We start from the raw sequence: 20,166 nt of genomic DNA on the forward strand, positions 1-20,166 counted from the left end.
TTTGAATAATGGGAAGGCCGTTCCCCATGATTTTCTTTTTTTCTCTGTAACAATAAAACAGTACCTGTACTTGATCCCAGCTAAGATACAATTAATCTTTATTGGAGACAAAACAATCCTATTGGGTTTAATTAATATTTCAATTATTTTTTTAGTAGACTTAAGGTAAGGGCTGTGACAGACGGGGAGATTAGTCGCGGCGTGACAAATCTCCCCGAAATGCCATCCCACTGGCACAGGGAAGATTTGTTGTGCTGCAATTAATCTCCCCCTCTGTCACAGCCCTAAGGAGATCCAAATTAAAGGAAACCTGGCGTCCCAAGCATTCTAGATAACAGGTCCCACACCTGTACTGAGCAAATTTGTCTACATGCAGTTATCCATAGCAACCAATCAGGGATTTGCTTTCAGTATTCTATAGACAGCAGACTATCAGAGCCAATTGTTAACTGGATTTCATGGGTAACTGCACCATATGAGCCCAGTTCAAAGTTCAGAAAGTGGAATTTATATCATTGCATAAAAACCTTGGCTTTTTACCTGGCTTGGCCCTTCTCCTCCCCCGGTGTAAACATAGGCATGGTGGCGGTACATGTGCGGAATTTGGTGTTTTTGCCATCCTACATAGAAAGGGGATTATTAGTACAAAAGGAATAAATGTCATTAATCAGTTTAGACTATGCTCGGCTTCCCAGTAGAACAAGTCAGGATGTATGAGCTGCACCCCATTGGGCAGGATCCCGAGCTCATTGCTTAACCCAAAGCAGGCACCATTCGCTTTGCCATCATCATCATCATTTATTTGTATACTGACAAAAGTTACATAACGCTTTACAATAATATAACAAACAGGGGACAATCAATTAACAAAGTTGAAAAATAAACCATGGATAATTAAACCACTAAACATTTACATACACACAGAAAGTTTTAAATCAGTGGTGGGGAGACTGCTAGCCAAAACCCAAACCCCAGTGAGCATCACTAAAACCCTTCTGGGCTGGGGGTAAATTGCTGGTGAATGTGGTGTCAGGGTTGGAACTAAGGGTAGACAACTAAGGTGACTGCCTTGGGTGCAACAGGGTGAGGCGTAACTCCATGGTTGGGCAGTGTGAGCTAGCGACCAGGTGGGAATATAGCAAGTTATTGGCAGTGGCAGTAGATGGGATGGCCGGACACTATGCCTCAGGGGCCAATACATCTTGGTCATGCACTTGCAGTGCCATAAATTTTTTTTTTTTGGGGGGGGGGGGGGGGGGGGGGGGAAGGTGTTCCAGGTGTTTGTTACAGAACCACTCCATTATTACTTTTTTGGCACCTACGTCACTTTAGGCATGGGTCGAGCTTATCAAGAGATCTGCATAACACTGGGCTTTATAGGAACAAAAGCCAAAGAACACTGGCCTTTATTGGAACAGAAGCCAAAGAACAAAAAATCTTGTGAAGGCACATTCGGAGACAAAAAGTGATCTAGCCCAGATGTGGGAGAAGGTTTTATGATAAGATTACACTAGCCACGCCTCAAAAAATACAATAAATACAAAATAAATGTGTCAGCCATGTCAAAAGCAGGAAGGAAGGACTGTATTGTGATTACAAAAAATATTTCTTAAGTTCCGTTGGTCTGCTTTAAATATCAGAGATAGATTTCTCTGGAAAAAATGTGACGGCACCAGGAAGAGCAAGAAGAGCTGGCATCTATACCCATCTATGCTTAGACCAGAATGGGTATAGCCATATAATGCACTCTGGAAATGACAGCTATCAGGTTAATAATATTGTATATTAATAATAATAATAGCTCTATGTCCCTGATGGGGACCACCCTTTCTTCACTATTATATACCATAATATATCCTTGTACAGAATGACTATCTGGCTTGTTGCACTGTAATTCCTACCTTTGGATCCTGTGCTTGAGGGTTCCGATTGAAGACTGCCTCACAGTAGGGATTAATTTCTTCTAAATGGGAACAAATTCAGGAAGCAGAGAAAGGTATAGCATCAATAATAATCCCTTATCATGCACCTCTCATTGTATAAAGAAAACAAAATCATTGTCATATACAAATTAAAAAATCATAGGAAGCCTACAGTATTCATCTGGATAGTGACTCTAAATCTATTCCTCCCTAAGTAAAGAAAGTGTTAAACAATGTTTAACTGCTCGAAGGCCTGAAAGCAACAATATTATTGGCTGAGCCTGAGATATTTTCTATTTAAATACCTATCCTAGCAAAATCTATAGACAAAACTCTCTGCAGAGACAAGCAGCATGGTTAGCTCAATGGAAGCAAGAATTAGGGATGCTTCCACTGTTCCATACATATGTAAAGAAAGGAAAAAATATTCTGTATAAGCAATAGGAAAAGTCCACCCTTCTTAAATAGGCTTCAATAAATTGAGATGGTTCCTTTTTCCATTTGATCCAGAGGAAAACTGATTCCACAATGAGAACATTGTTAACAAAGGTTCAGGTTTTCAAACCAGAAGTACATTAGTATCAGAAGCTTTAACATTTCTCAGTTGGCATCTAATCTATTTCTGAAACTGCCTATTGAATATAACAGTACAGCCATGCCAGGGAGAGAATTCCACAACTTCCCCATTTTAAGTGTTTTGAGTAACAAGTGACCCTCTGGTATTTTAAAGGAACAGTAGCACCAATTTTTTTTTTTTTTAATACTTAATTCCCCCCAAAACAGCTATAATGATAGGTAAGGCTTACTTCCCCTTGAATTTTTAACTCTTCAGCTTGAAGTGCCCCAAAGGAGAAAGGGCAAAAGCGACGGTAACGGCAACTTGAATTCCACTGTGCTCTAACCAGGAAGTCAGCTTGGCACCAATGACCTAAAGCACCTAAGCTTTTTTCATTGTCTGCCACTTAAATTTATTTTTCTATTCCTTCAGGCAGCATTGGGGGGTAATAATGTGAGCATATATTTAAACCCCATATGCTGAAAAAAGCTTTTTAAAAAAAAACAGCCCCCACCTCTAGGTGACCCACACAGGGAGGGAGCTTCCAGGGTTGAATTCACTGTTTATAAAGACATATTTTACAGTTTGGTCCCATAGGGAAAAGACCATTAAGCTAGCATAGCATATCCATCTACAGGAAATAAGCTTAAAAAATGTTCTATCTGGGCCACCATGGAGTGATAAATATAGCTCTCTTTCCAAATTATTAGAAGTCTAAGATCTAAGATGGTCATTCTACATAGAACCATCCTTAGAAATCAAAGTTCCAATAGTAAGAGAAATCTGGCGGGCAGGCATTGCAGGTATAGGTATACATTACTTTACTAATGTCTCTTACCTATTGTAGAGCTGGGTCTCTCAGGAACAACAGGCAATTCTAGTTCTGAAACCCCCGAACAGCTGTGAAAACAAAATTCAGAGTTGAATATAGCAGTAAGTGCCAAGGCTGTGCATGATATTATGTGTGTACTTCAAACAGCAGATGATCTCTTAATAGCCATACAATGAAATTAAAAAAAAAAAGTGGGCCAGTAGACAAATATATCTCAAAACACCTATTATCTCCAAAGGTTCTCAAACGTTAACCAAACCACAAAAAAACCCTAATTATGCAGTCATTCACCTGTACATATGCAACATTAAAGCAAAAAAAGGTCAAATGTTTTAGTTAGTTACTTCTTAGCATAATATTATTATTGCATTATGACAGTTTTAAGATGCAACATAAATCTACAGTCTGAAGGGGAGTCAATTATGGGACCTAAGAACTGGTTCCAAATTAATTTTTAGTTACAAATTTTCTATGGTAGGAAAGCAATCTCTGTAGTAAATGGTGTGTTGTGGAGACAAACCAAAATAATTTTGGGGATTGTTATGTGTCCCTGACATTAGTTACAAGGAAAAGCTCTGCAACTAGATTAATGAAGGAAATGGATGAATCAACCTACAAGTAAAAGCACAGCAAAAACAAAGAGGTGCCATCAAGGTTCCAGGTGCAATAAAATATGTACAAGGCCAACTTAACAAATCCTTGACTTTTCACCAATAAATTACTAACAATGCTCCTTATTTATTAAAACAATTTCCCATTTCATCAGAAAGTGTTCACTGGGGTATATCAACCAAATGTCATTGTTCATTGTTTCCTTTGGACAGAAACTTTGCAAAGCTACACAGAATCAATCAGAATTATAACAGATTTGTAAAGATGCCAAAAACTACAAGCCTTGCTTTTATTTGTAAACCAGAAACTGGACCTTCTAGGGCCCACATCAGAAGCCTACTCTCCAATAATTGAGACAGGAGACAGTACCAAATAATATAAAGGTTAGAGAAGCAATTGGAATTATACCTTACTGGTGCCCATTATGGCCTAGACCCACCAGGAGATCTTCTGGTATTTTGGCAGATCAGTCTAACCCTATTTTTTTCCCAGTGGTAACCTCATTACCACCTGAAGCAAAGCAATGTGCCCTAACAACAGTGTAATTATTGATCTCAGTTACAATCAATTTAGCAGTTATGAAAAAACAAGATCCATAAAAATTCTTATCGATAATTTTTTATCTTGAGAGAACTGCAGTTCTTCTCTAATCCTTTTTACAGTGCCTCTCTCATAAGTGATCAGTAAGCATGGTCAGCAATCAGCAGGTCTGTGGTAAATAGCAGGATGTCCTACATTCCTACTGGAAGAATAATGATGATGTGTTTCTGTACAAGATAGTCAAAAAAACCCAATGGTGTTTAAAAAGGTCATAGGGTAGAGCTGTGTGAACCTTACAGTAAAGGTACAACAAATAGCTTTGTAACTCATAAATCATGTTGGAAACAAGGAGCTTGTAAGTGAAAGGGCCAAGATATATGACCCATGGATAATGAGCTTATGAGAAAATTCCCATTCGTTCTGAACGTGACAAATAGAAAGGTTCATTGCAATTGGATTCAACACTACTACGGAAGAGTGTGAGAGCCTGATTCCATTGTTTCCTCCGTTTCTTTCCCTACAACAATTTCCTCCTCTCTTGCTATTCCACTTCCTGTCTCCCCCCCCCCCCATGCTTTCTAACTTGTACTGCTCCCTTTTCTTGCTTTCTCTTATAGGCTCACACTGCTACAATCCATTTCGATGTTTGCCTGTGTTGAGTGAAACATTTAAGCCTTGCTGCTTTTTCTCTGTTCTCTCACCATGTTGCAGTGGGGGGGGGGGGGGTCAGCTTGTGAAACCAATGCTTTGGTCAGGAGACACTTTTACCAAGAAATGCAACCATGTAGCAGGTGTCAGTCTATGAAGGATATGGCTGGAGTTAAGCCACCATATATGGTGTTTACCTTCATCAAAACTATGTAACCAAAAAACCCTGTTTTTTTAAAAAGTATACACTTGCACAGATGCTACATGCTACCAACGAAACAGGGGACCAGTGAATGTTCACTTACCATTCTCTTCATTTATGTGTTTGTAGTAAAACTGGCCAAATCAGTTGCACTAGCATTGGTGTTTCTTCTCCTGATGGGCATGCACAAGCCTAAAGGTCCCCATACATGGGCCAATTCTAGCTGCCGATATCGGTCCCTTAGACCAATTCGGCAGCTAATCGACCCGTGTATGTGCACTAGCCACGGGACTGCCCGACCGATATCTGGCCTGAAATCGGCCAGGTTTAAAAAACTATTCGTATCGGGGACCTAATCGGCTCGTTGATGCGGTCCCCGGACAGACTTTGCCTATACCCGTAATTAGCCTGGATTCTCCCGATATCGCCCACCCGTAGGTGTATGTATCTAAATGTTTAGCAACATCACTAAATGAGTCTATCCATCTTCAATAAAGATTATATTAAAAAAACTGGCAGTATGGATGGCATCTGGCAGTTCCTTTTGAAGTTATACGGAGGCCGCACCATCTGAAAAATGTGCTATTGCTCTGGTTTAGGAGACAAAGCTCACTATGAGCCTGATTGACAGTGTAACTGTTTGAGTATCTCCAGGTGTCATAGAGGTGTCATAGAGGTGCCAAAGGTAATACAGATGCATAATATATATAAAGTTCAGAAGGACCCACCCTCCATTTATGTTAATTCAAAACCATTTCATTTCTGCATCTATACATCCAGGGTCCTTAATAAAGGGCCTAATGTGGGCCAAAACATTTAGTTAGTCAACTTACAATATAGGGCTATTTTCGACATCTGACACAAATATTTCCACCTGTACTTAATAAAATTATATATGTAACTTCCAATTACTAACCTTTGTTTTTAGTAGTAGTTAAAATATGTAATTTCATATTTCAAACAGTATGTTTGGATAGTAACACTGAGTGACAATGAGGAAATTAATAACACAGGTCAGTTGGCCTTAATTGACAAACAGCCCTTTATGAAAGGCCACAGCAGGAGTACTTTTATACAGTTCATGGAATTCCAAGTTGACTTCTAATGTCCTTACATTTTACAAGAGGGGGTACATTATTTCTTATAATATACAAGAGTTCCTGAGTCATGTCTTTTCACAAGTCTATGGCTTCACATTGTCATCCTTATAGAATTCAAAGTAAATAAAAGCTTTAATAAATAAATGGGTATATTTTCCTTTACAAAAAAAGATTCACTTTTTTTTTTATTACCCATAATTGCATGCACTGCTAGAGTAAAACTAAGGGGGGGGGGGTCTTATACTCATTGGTGCTTGTTAATTTATATAATTTACCTGTACAGGTAGATATTTTACAGTTCACCTAACCATAATCTATTATATCACAGTTGGAATGAGCTTTATGTCCCATAAATAAGATGGGAAGCACTATATTTTTTGGGTGCCAACCCAAGAGTTAAGAATGCCTGTGTTATGGGAAATGAGTGTTGGCCTTTAAAATGTATTTTGCACTGAATTTATTAAGGAAACTACACAACTCTTCCTTATTGTGCCACATCCTGTTAAAAGCAGCTTGTTTTGCAGGCAGTTTTCAAAGGAATTAGGTTAAATAATGGTAGCACGGCTTTGATATGCAATTATTGATGTTGTCCATTTGTCACCAAAACCGTCCTTTCCATAAAAAGCAAAAACACAGAGATTCCATGTTCCAGCATGTTTATTGTTAATACAAATTCTTTCATATACAGTTGTCTTTTAAGACGCAATGTGAAACCAAATGTATTATATTTACATTATGGACAACATACAGTGAATTCAGAGTAAGAATACATGGACAAAGTACAGTCTGTGACATTTAAAACACAAAGCTCAAATTGTGCCCCCAACAACTTCCAGCTATATGTATAACCAACCGCAACCCATTTTTATTTTGTAGACTTTTCTTACTGGGAATTGACTCAGTGAATATAGTATATACAGATCCCAGGGTGCAAACTAATGATCTAAACCAGTGATCCCCAACCAGTGGTTCAGGAGCTTGCCACCTGCTTGAATGTTGCTGCCTGTGGCCTCAAAGCAGGTACTTATTTTTAAATTCCTGGCTTGGAGGTAAGTTTTGGCTGCATAAAACCCATTCTAATGCCAAACAGAGTCCCATGTAGGCTGCCAGTCCACATAGAGGCTACCAAATAGCCAATCATAGCTCTTATTAGGTACCCCCAGGAACTTTTAGCATGGCTGTGTTGCTCCCCAACACTTTTTCCATTAGAATGTGGTTCAAACATATAAAAGGTTGGGGCCTCTGATCTAAACCATTCAGTAGTATGCAGCAATACTGCTGCAAAGCTGTTTAATGGAACCATAGGCAATAGGATATTTCTAGTAACTGTTACATGGTTAAGCAATTTGTAACGTAAGGTTTCACTAAATAGTATATTTGGTGGTAAAGTGTTTGTAACCCCCCTAAATCCTCAACCCCTAAATACGGACAAATCAATTCTTTGCACAATTTTTGTATATATGTATATGACTCCAGAGTCACAAAAGATTTCACAGCAACTTAGAACAGATTCAATCAATAAGAGGAGCTATATAGTTAATCATTGCAGAGAGCTGGTTGGATAATCAAGTGCTTGGATCGGAGCAAGAAGGCATGCCAGAAACACTATACATATATCACCACAGCTACAATGAGAGGGCATGAAAGAAGGCTGGTAGAGAAGGTGTAATATAATGTTGTATAAGTAATGTAATGGCGGATGTGAAGCTATGTATATTGGGGATATTACTACTTTATTACAAACAGGATGGTAGTGTATTATCATATATAGGTCAGAAATGTAATGCATATATCTGTAATGCTACATACAGGATTGCAATGTTGGGCACATAACAGACTACTACATATGGGAACATTCTGCGACGTCAAGCATATAACTGCACCTTTGGGTACTAACCTATAATAACCTTAAAAGCATACTTTTTAACCCGACTGTGTAGTAAAAGACTTCAGCCTCGCACAGAATGATTCCTCTGTGAAATTATCCTTCACATATTAAATATTTCTTTTATCAGAGAGCACAAAATACAGTGCAGGCTACATAAAGTCCTGGTCATGCCATAAGCAAGTGCTTTGAATAAAATGCAAATGAAGTATTTATCTATTAGGCTTTGCCACCATTCATACATTGATGTTTTCAGTAAATGTACAGGAAACCACCCATTTATTTCCACAGGATAACGACCTCCAGCATCAGCCCTTCAGCACCCAAATATATTATAGTGCATACATCATGCTGATATTTCAAATGACCCAACAAAAACAGGGCTATAATCGCCCCAAATCTTGCCTGTAATGGTTACAGGATACTTCAAAACAGTATTTTCACTTCCCATTACGTGAAAACCTATGCATCTTTTGTTTTTGAAGTCCTATATTGATAGTCAAGGGCTACATTATTTAAAGCAGGTCCCATTAACCTAGGCCGTACAAGAACTAAGTGCTCATCTTGTATTGGCTTAAATGTAGAAGTGCTAGCTAAAAGTGCGGATCTTAAAGATTCATCAGTTAAACTCCATGAAGTGTCACCATACTGGCAGAAATCATTATTGTCCTCTATGCCTGGGGAATGAGAGGCTTTCTGAGAAAGATTTAAGTTATCCGGTTCCATAATGCCCTCTTGAGGTACATTTGCCCTCCCTGGACATGAAAGTAGATAGTCATTCTCTCCTGCTCTGGAGGAATCCTTTATAAGTGCTGTTTTTGTTGTACTTTTTTTCTGCATGAATGACAGTCTTGGTAATATTTGACTAGTTACTGTTTTAGGCTGAGCTCTGTTACAACTTCCCACAGGTTTCCCGCGATCCAAGGACATCTTTCCACTTGGCTTAGATACGGTTGAAGTTATAATTCCCATAGGTGGTGACCTGGTTGTAGTTTTGATAGGTGATGGTTTTGTTGTTGGGGAAGGAACATTGTCCTTTAGTTTTAGTTTTGCTGAAGGAATGTTTTTCATTACTTTTGACAATGATGAAGAAATACTGCCTTGTGGTTTTGTATCAGAATGACCCTTTAATCCTGATAAACCAGTGCTTGAATGTGTAGCATGTATTGGTGACACAGCATTCTTGCTTTTTGGCAACTTCAAGACAGTATTTCCTGCTTGCTTTGGCCTCTGGAAAGTAACACTTCCTGCAGATTTTTGTATTGATAAATTGTGTTTTTCCACTGCCTTTTGTTTTGGAGAAAATTTATTCCCACCTCCATTTTTCTTTTCTGTCGCTGAAAGTTCCATTTCCTTCACCACGGGGGACAAATAATCTTTTTTGCCGTTTAGTTTTGGTATGGTAACATTCCCAACACACTTTATCCTCGACACATAAGTGCTTGATTTAATTTTTGGCACAGCATATTCAGTTGATTCTTGATGTGATGAAGATTGTCCCAAATCTAGTTTGGATGTAAGTGAAGTATTGACTGGTGCTGGATTTACTGAAGGAGCCTTCAGAGCAGATTTACCACTTAATGACTTTTTAAGAGTTGATGATGGCGAAATTCCGAGTGGCGTGGGACGCTTTAATATGTAGTTCTCAGCTGTGACCGATTTATTGGAACGTAGTTCTGCTTCACCTAACCTTGATGGTATTTTCATAGGGGTAGAATATATTGAAGAACCATTATTAATCACATGTGGCTTTGGTAGCGCAGTATATCTCATAAAATATGATTTTGGAGGAGCTGGACTCTGTGAAGAAGCATTCCCAACTGGAACTGGCCTCTGTTCAGTTTTATTGTTCAGTGTAGCAGGAGGTTCAACTAAATTGCTTAGATCTTCAGCTGAAGTTGAATTTTTTGCAACTATTTTCTGTTTTGCCGGTGGCGTGTTCTTTATTGCTTCATGTTTTAGTACTGAAGGTTTTTTCTTTGCTGACTTAGCTGATGACATATTAGTCAAGGTTGTTACAGAAAAACCATTGCTTTTACTGTTGTCCGTCATATTTGCATTAAAGCTGCTTAAACGGGGCAGCCTTGGAGAAGCAGAATGTCCAATTGGTGGGGGACGTGGAAAAGCAGCCTGTGTTTTTGGAGGCAGCCTTGGTGAACCAGAGTCCCCCACAGGATTTGGCCTTAGAGATGAAGCAATGCAAGCCATAGGTGTTGTAATCACTGTTGGTGATGTAGTACTCCTTCTCTGATAAGCAGTTAGCTGAGCATTGTTACCCACTGGCAGTGGTCTCGATGTAGATGTATTCTTCACCCGTGACACTTGCGGTGAATCGCAATTGCCTATCGGTGCCGGCCTTGGTGACACACCATCTCTTTTCCATCCGTGTGTTGGTGAAGGTGCTTTCCTCATTTGGGTTGGTTTTAGAGAGGCAGACTTCCTCATCTCTGGTGATCTAAACGAAGCAGCCACTAATCAGCTATAAATGCTAGTCACGATAATATGCATCCACACTGATCCTGCTGCACCAGTACCTAATATCCATGCAAAGAATGGTAAGGCAGATGGCTAAAGAAAAACTTTCTTTTCTTATTTCAATATAAAAAAACGCATGCAAGATGTTGCGCTCTAAAGCAGGGATTGCTTTGGTGTACTTTTTGCCATTAACACATTATGCAAAGCCATTAAATAATTTCAGCAAGGTCAAGACTTCCTACAATTGTCTAAATGCAGCTGTAGCATAACCTCCACCCTTTCCTCTAGCATTGGCTCCAGGAAGCGATCCAAGACTTCCATCCTTGGCTCCCTTCATTCACTTATCTCTAGGAGCCCCCCTATTCTCAGAAAATGAATTAACCTTATTCTCTCCGCTTTGGAATGGTTCTCACAAATCCTATATAATAATACTGAAAATGCGCAAAATATATCTATGACTTATATTCGCCATAAACTGGCAGTGGCTTCTTTATTCCTACTTTATTAGGAAGATGTTCTATTTGAATTTTTTGTATTTTTATGAAAATATAGACATATCTGGATCTAGTAATATAAATAGAAAAGAGAAAAGATATGTTGCCAATATTTCAAGTATTCTAGAAACACAATTTTGACAGGGCAATCAAACCTTTTGATTGTTAAAAATAATAACTTATATTATGAAATTAATTTTAAGAAAATACAGCTTTTAAACCAATAAACATAATGGTTTTGCTTTGATCAGCTACAGCAGGGGGTGTCAGCTGTAGTTCATCTTACAGAAATAAAGTAGAAAAGTACATTGAAAATTATTTTGAAGTTTTAAGTACACACACACTGGTGTCTTGGGTTTCTGAGCTTAATATTTTGTATGACCCACATGAATGATTATTGCATGGAAAATATAATATAAAGACTTACCTTAATCTTTCTGGTGCTGAAGTAGCTTCATGCTTTTTAATGTCAGGAGGTTTTAAACTTAGATTGTTCCTTGATGTGTCAATGTCTGGAGTCCAATTGACAGTAGCAGCTCTCCGATCAAACCCAGAATAGATTTCATTGGATATCATTGTTAGCGTTTCCTGGGGAGAAAGAGGGCTGGTTGAGAAAGAGGTGACTTCCTCTTCGTTTCCAGCAAAGGAAGGCAAAGCTGATAGAGCAGAACATGGAGTCGTATCAGCTTCCATCTGTACAAAGATTCTGTGGTCTAAGGAGCCAGGCAGAGAAGCCCTTTTGTTCTGTCGCACAGGGAGGGATGGAAAGGGATGAAAAGGTTTTCCAGCCCCAGCGGATGAATACTTCTGAGTCCCAACCTCCAGGTCCACCCTTTCTGGCTGCTGCCCTGTTAATGAGTTATATTCCTCTAAATCCAAGCTGCTTCCTCTGAAAACAAAAGCTTCCTGTTGAAAAATGTTTCCAGCAGCATTTGTATGGTTTTCTAGATAAGTAGATGATGTAGCTGGCGATATTGTATATGGAGATATAAGATGAGGTTTGTGTATTGCAGTTGTAATCTTATTAAACACTGTTCTAGGTTTCGGAACTGGTTTTACAGTAGGTTCACAACTAGTCTTTTTTTCATTGGCATTTTCTGTATTGTCCCGATTAGCAATTTCTTCCATAATCCTTTTTTCTATGTTTCTTTGAACCATTTCATCATCTTTATCATCTCTAAAGAAAATCTCCTGAGACTCTGCCCTCTCCAAGCTACCTGCATTAGACTGTGGCCAGGCTTCTCCAGAAGGGTGTCTCAAGCGACTCATAATTCTTTTCCTGTGGCCTGTGGCAGCAATGCCAATTTGCTGAAGCTCTTTATTATCAAGTGTGAGAATATCTCTCACCTTTTTATAACCATGTCGCTTGAAACTGTCCTGGTATCTCTCAAGATGGATTGCACATAGCCAGTCAGCAATGTCCAAGTTTGCTTGTTCAACAGAAGACATGGCCTTGGTGGCCACACAGCAGGTTACTCACAAAACAAAGTGCCAATAGATCATTTTTAGGGTATAATCCAGTAGAAACCTAGCAAAAAAAAAAAACAAGAATAATATTCAGACTTTGTGTTTCACTTTGATATATGTCAGTTATGTATATTATAAAAAAAAAATCAGGGCTGAATATTACATTGTTTAGGATAGTGATGATCTCCTAGGGTGGAGTAGACCATACAGATTATCATTTGCTAACCAATGCATTTTCTGGCTTTTGAATGCAATGAGATCCATGCACCCGTTGACTGGCAAATTAGATTGTGAACCTCATTATTACATTTGAGGCTACTACGTAGCCTAGAACCTTTTAAAATATAAATGTGCATGATATATTGTTTATGTTTTCAGACAGAACAAGTTAAAGATAAATAAAAAAGTAATAGGGAAATAGACCCAGTTTGCTATACTCACGACCCAATGGGATTTTCTTGATCTACAAATAACCTTCTGCCACAAAAGCCTTAATTGAATAACACACGTGAATTCACATGATGATATCCTTTAAATTCAGGGCTTGGGATGTATAAAGAATATGCTAAGGTTATGGGTGGTATAATCTGCCCCAATCATGTTACTGATAGGGGGAAAAATCTGTATGAAAAAATGTATAAACAGATACAGATTTTTAGAAATATTACTGATTCTTTTTGTATGGTGGAAATATATTCTAGGCGGCTATACAACACAATATATATTTTATATCTAATATAGTCTTATCCTAGCAATTAATCATGGTGGCAGCAATATTGGAGACTGCTTTTCATTAAATCCTAAAGGCTGTTTAAGATTAAATTAATTTGCATTTCTAGTATTTCAGTTTTGCCTAATATTCAATGCAAAAACAAATTAACCAGAAAATATTTTTCAAACTCCACTGAATATGTTAGTCTGTCTGCAGACAGACGCCACATTATGAATCATAATGAGTTCACAGACAACATATTATTAAAAACAATGGTTACTTATTTTTCCCAAGACTTATTCTCACAAAAATCTTAAATTCATTTCTCACTGGGAAAACAAAAGAATATTTTAATCCAGTCCATAGACGCACTTTCTGTATGCTGTGTAATAAATAATGGCTATTCAGTTCCTTTTTTAAGAATTTGCAAGGTTTTTTTTATGCTATATCTGCTTGCTATATTATAGTGTTCTTTAAACTTTATCTCAGGGGACCCACATTGTTAACAGACCAGCTTAACAGCACAGAAATAAGTTTAGAATCTGTTATGCTCCTTATTAAAATTACTATTTCATACTGTAAGAAGACACTTCAGATTATCAGAGGGGACCAATAAGACCTGCTCTAAACAGCATGGGGATCCATTTTTGGCTTTCAGCCCATAGGTTAAGGATCCCTGCTACAGCACATCACTATACAGATTTTTAGATATATTACAGATTCTTTTTGTATGGTGGAAATATATTCTAAGCGGCCAAACAACATAACAGAAAACAAGACTTAATCAGCAAGGGGGCTCAGTGGTTAGCATTACCGCATTTCAGAGCTGAGGTGCTAGGCTTGCTTATGTGGGCTTCATATGGACACTTCTATTTCCTCTGACACTATGACCCTAGTGTGTGAATATGATAGGGATCTAAGACTGTAGGCTCCCCTTGGATAGGGTCAGGTGAAAATGTAAGGTACTACATAAAGTTTAGGCCCTATAAAGGAGGATAATAATCCTCGAATGCAATGTAAACACCAACTCTATAATTATAAGCTCTGATTTGGCCACCCCTGTGAGGGGTCAAATCGTACTGATAGTACAGCTGGCTTGGGGCAAATGATTGGATCATGTTGTAGGACAATTGTTGGTTTGTCCTACAACAATCGTTGGCCAGCATGTAGTGAAAACATGCTCAGATACAGTGGCGAAACTAGCTATATAGCATACCTCCCCCCCTTAGAAGATTTGTTTGCAGGGGGCCCCGGCACGACCAAGTTACGGCACTGCTCAGATAACCTGGAGGGGAACATAACTCATTGGTGAATATAGTTAGAAGTGCACTTGAATAGATTGCTTTTAAATGTAACATACGAATTACCTCAAATTTAATACAAAATTTGCTTAAAAAAACAGCCACGTGGACATGAGAGACAAGTCTGAAATTTGATAGTAAGATATTTCCCTTTCAAGTCTGAAATAGTTGTTGTGGAATTAAAAGAACCCAAGCTACAAAACTGTGACATCATATGGGGGTGAGGGAAACTGCATGTATTGTGTCTCAGTAAGAGCATGGGAGAGGTCAGGATCCTGCAGAAACAGACGCCAGAGGAAAATTATAGAGTAAAAGATTTTGGTTTGACTTCAGACACAGTGAGCTACAACGTGGCTCGTCTTTATTCCAAGTGCAAGAGTGTCTTATAGGCAGTTGAAAGAAATGGCCCCAAATATGCGAATCTGCAAAAATTACTCATATTATCCTTCAGCTAAAAGCAAGCGCCCAGCAATTCATCCATAGCAACTAGACATACATTTTGGAGTGGAGGACTTTCAACAGTTATTTGACAACAACACTGTAACACTAAAGGGGCCTATTTATTATGCTGTGTAAAATTACAAAACAGTGTAAAAAGCTGTGTAAAATAAATGGAGAACTTCGCCGTCCGAACACCAGATTTTACACATTTATTTTATGTAAGTTCTGATGGAAGAAAAAACACATAAAAAATGACTACGTTTTTTTTACCTGGCGAAGCCTGGCAATGTGTGGCAAATTCTGTTGCCCTTTTACAGGTATAGGACCCATTATCCAGAATGCTCGGGACCAAGGGTATTCTGGATAAGGGATTTTTCCGTAATTTGGATCTCCACACCTTAAGTCGGCTAAAAAAATTAATAAAACGTTAATTAAACCCAACAGGATTGTTTTGTAACCAATAATGATTATTGATATCTTAGTTGGGATCAATTACAAGGTATCGTTTTACTACTACAGAGAAAAAGTAAATCAGTTTTAAAATTCTGAATTATTTGATTAAAATGGAGTCTATGGGAGACAGGCTTTCCGTAATTCGGAGCTTTCTGGATAACGGGTTTCCTGATAAGGGATCCCATACCTGTACAAAGCATTATAAATCTGCCCCTAAGGAAACTATTTATCATACTGTGTAAAAAAACATGTATTTCTGTGTTAAAATCTGGCATAAAAGTAAGAAGCCGTTTTACCTCAAAATGTTGAGGTAAAATACGGCATTCACCTATCATGTGTACTTCACTATTATTTTCCAGAGTGGCATTTGCCAGAACTTAATGCTTGAATTTTAACAGATTATGCAAGGTCCAAAATGGTGTAACATAATTGCATCAAATGCTACATAGAATAGAACTCAAACCTTAATAAATTTGCCATTTATTTTACTCACCTTTTTTTCGAAGTTGATTGTTTTACACACTATGAAAAATATGCACCTAAGGTTAATGGGCATTATCTATAATAGAAGTCTACTCGACCCGGCTAGTACAGGTAGATCTGGCCTGAGCCTAAAGTGAATTTCACCTTTTCACCTACAGGCATGGGACCCGTTATCCAGAATGCTAGGGACCTGGGTCTTACTAAATTTTGATCACCATACCTTAAGTCTACTAATAAGTAAATTAAACATAAAATAAACCCAATTTTTGCCTCCAATAAGGATTAATTATATCTTGGTTGAGATCATGTACTAGGAACTGTTTTATTATTACAGAGTAATTTGAATAATATGGCATTCCGATGGGCATCCCATAATAATTCAGAGCTTTCTGGATAACAAGTGTTCAAATAATGGACCCCATAACTTTACATGAAAAGTTGGAAAAGAATACTATAGACAGATTATGGGCATCACTTGAAGCAGCAATGTTATGGCACATTCCCTTTATGCCTTAAAAAAGGGGCTTGGTTCAACATACATTTATTGTACAATGCTGCAGACTATGTTGATGTTTAATAAATGTGTTAATAATAATTATTATTACTATAACAGAGGTACCTGTGTAGGATGTATTATCTGGAATGCTAGATTAGGGATCTTTCTGTCTGCCCCATATATATATATATATATATATATATATATATATATATATATATATATATATATATATATATATATATATATATATATATATATATATATATATATGTCTGCCCCACCTCTATGCCTGAGGCATACTTTCACTACTTTCACTTTCCATTTAGCACTTCCTAGATGTCACTGCACTCCTCACTTTCGCCCTCCCTCTTCTTCATCTAATTTTGTAGCGAGGGCATGGGCATGGGCATCTGGTCCCCCATTCTATCACATGAACAAGATTTTGGACATAATGCACAGTTTGCTTAACAAACACAACAGAAATAAATCTGTAATTATTTCATAGGGTGACAGGTCCCCTAAGGCTACTAAAAATTAATAAAACATTCAATAAACCCAATAAGACTGTTATGCCTACAAAAAGGATTAATTATATCTTAGGATCAAGTAGAAGGTCCTGTTTTATTATTACAGAAAAAAGGGAATTCTTTTTAAAAAATAGAATTATTTCATTAAATTGGACTCTATGGGAGATGTAATTCAGAACTTTCTGAATACCTGGTATCCAGATAAAGGATCAAGAATCCTATACCTGTAATAATAATAATAATAATATGTGTGTATCTGTGTTTCTGTGTATCATTATATTGTTTATTATTTAAACTGAGAAGCATATAGTTCTTATTTTGGCCTCAGTAATGAAATCTCAACAACATGTTTGTAATTACTAATGCCCAAATTATGAAGAATTAAAAAAAAACCAACATAAACTACAAAAGGTTTTCTCTTCCTTAAACTGAAAAGTGGAACTAAAAATGACTTATTGCAGCTCATCATGCACTTCAAGATTATTTCTGTTTTTGTTCAGCATTCGATCCTATACACTGAAGTTTGGCCATCCAGGGAGATGTGAAACTAGTACTGTTCTATTTGTTTGAACCTAAGGCATGAAAATGTGGATATCACAGGTGGATGAAGTGGCTCCTCTCACTGCTTATCTGCATATATTCTGCATCAGCAGATAGGAGTTTTATTTTGGCAGACAAATGGAGATCTGATGAGAATGGTTTGTCTCCTCAAGGTGCAATACATGGGCAAAATTTGTGGCAGTATGGTTAAAATCATGCAAACTGCCTGACAAATCTGGGTATGAAGGTGTCCTAATGATTGATAAATTAGTGAGAACTAGTGGTGCCAATAATACCTGAACTGGCATGACTCTGCTATCCCTACATGGCACTAAACCCTGCAGTCAAATGCAATTCCTACCACTCCAATATCACAAGTGGTAGCTGTATCTGCTAACTGCAACCCTTATACATACCTTTCCATTAGGAGGATACAACACAATGAACATGTAACCCATTAAAAGAGTCATTACCACCTCTTGTGGTTTATGACTCCATAACCCCACATCATATGTCAATTGTAAATCCTACATTTCTGCAGTCAGTGGATTTTCGCTCTGCATTTTTACATATGTATCAACAGGAAAGTAAAATCATCTTTTTTCATGTGAGTGCTGGGATGACACAATGCCATGTGCATTACAACATACATTCTAGGCTATATTCATTATTATAATTTTATTATAATTACTATATTTTATTACTTATTCTTCTATTGCCTAGCTATCATTTAATACAAACCACAGCCTTCTTTCTGGGGCAAGTGGAATAGATTTGTAAACAAGAGAGCTGAAAGCCAAATGTAACCTTTTATTACATATGAGGGTTTATGTAATAAAAGGCTTACAATGTTATGAGTGTTAGTCAATCAGCCCTATAAGTTTTGCCCAGGTCTAGTAACCCACAGCAACCAATCAATTCTCTCATGTCCTACAGTTACCTTATGGGCTGGTCTAGGGATGCCCAGCCCCACGCTGCATCAGCTCCTGTCTCAAGCAATTCTGTGCTACTAAGGGTTGCTGCCAATTTTGGCTGTTGTGGATCAAGCGTGCTCCCTGCCAGGCCATTCTCTTCTCTCTTTGTAAGAAGCATCGGGGCTCTCGAACAAAAGGAAAAGGAAAGGGAAGTGACGGAAGCTCAGATAGCAACTGCAAGCATTGACCAATACGGCCGATAACATCAGTTAAAGTTGGAACTTATCTCCGCCAGCACAAAGTCATAAGAAACCCTGGAACTTCAGATTTCTCCCTGTGTCTTGATAAGCCATTTATATAGAAAGAACAAACTGTTTTAAAAGCCAAAGTTACATTGGGACTACGTGTGCTAGTTTTTTTTTGTTTTTTTTTAAATGGGTTAAAAATCTAGCTTTAAAATCAACCTGCATTATAGTTGCTAAGATCACTGACCCTAGAAACCAGACATCCTTTAAAGCTTTATGTTGAAAAGAAGCAAAACTAAAAGGTAGATAGGTAAAATATGTAAAAATAAGGAAAGGCAATGTTTTACCGTCATGCTTATATTACTTTCATCAACATGACTTCCCCTTTAATTATTCTTTCATGACTTCCAAGATAATCAGCAGAGTGAAGGGTAAATTATATCATTTTCACCTAACCCCCAGAAAACGACTCAATAAAGGTTACCCGAAAGGTGGTTCACCTTTCGGTTAACCTTTAATAAATCATAGAATGTCCTATTCCTAGCAACTTTGCAAACGGTCTTCATTATTTGTTTTTTAAAGGTGTAAAATAATTAGTTTACACCTTTAACTGTTCCCTTATGTATTCAAGATTCATTGTAAAATGATTTGCCTTCCTGCATCGTTATTGTTACTTTGTATTCCTTCTTTTTCTATTCGGGCGTCTCGTATTCATTTTGCAGTCTCTCATTGAAACCACTGCCAGGTTACTAAGGTAAACAACACCCTAGCAACCGGGTAGCTGCTGAAATTCTAAACTTGAGAGCTGCCGACCATTTTCCAGAAATGTGGAAAACAACATTTAAAAAATTAAAACCAACTGCAAGTTGTCTCAAAATATAATTGTCTAAATTAAATTCAAAGACCTAAAAAGAGGGCATGGGTAGAGTTTTGGCCATGTCTGGATATAAATTGGGCTGGGGCACATTAAAGCCATGGTATTCAAGGGGAAGTAAAATAAAGAGTAGTGTTTACATATATTTATATATACTTACTCACTAGGATAACTGTTTAATCTGAAATGATGTTAGGGTTGCCAACTGGATTTTAAAGTTGGACAAAGGGGTGCCCGTGAGTGCGTCGCTGATGTCATCAAGCAAACCGCCGGGGGGGGGGTTATTGTGTCCGTCAGCATGTTGAAAACCGGACAGCCCCTTAAAAAAATGCCAGCAAGCAGCATTCTGCCATAGTTATCCCCCAGTTGCGCGGCAGCCCTAGACTTTACTTTCCAGGTAGTTTGTTGTATATGGTATGAAATTCAGCCCTAATGCTAATATCA

General features: G+C 37.8%; 1 protein-coding gene across 3 annotated transcripts in view; it reads right to left on the reverse strand.

Moving 5' to 3' along the window:
• The window catches only part of arap3 (ArfGAP with RhoGAP domain, ankyrin repeat and PH domain 3), an 89,581-nt gene that overhangs the window by 41,328 nt on the left and 28,087 nt on the right, over nt 1–20,166 (reverse strand). For 2 of the 3 annotated variants that reach the window (XM_002933637.3, XM_031898784.1), the window contains exons 2-5: nt 11,694–12,794; nt 3,317–3,378; nt 1,902–1,963; nt 541–620 (exon numbers count right to left, since the gene is read on the reverse strand). In XM_002933637.3, coding sequence (XP_002933683.3) covers nt 541–620; nt 1,902–1,963; nt 3,317–3,378; nt 11,694–12,715 — 1,226 coding nt within the window. In that variant the 5' untranslated portion in view covers nt 12,716–12,794. Of the gene's footprint in view, nt 1–540; nt 621–1,901; nt 1,964–3,316; nt 3,379–11,693; nt 12,795–18,629; nt 18,789–20,166 lie in introns of all 3 variants that reach the window. The other variant, XM_031898783.1, reaches the window with a different exon arrangement.

The sequence above is a fragment of the Xenopus tropicalis genome, chromosome 3 (assembly GCF_000004195.4).
Source record: "Xenopus tropicalis strain Nigerian chromosome 3, UCB_Xtro_10.0, whole genome shotgun sequence".
Lineage (NCBI taxonomy): Eukaryota > Metazoa > Chordata > Amphibia > Anura > Pipidae > Xenopus > Xenopus tropicalis.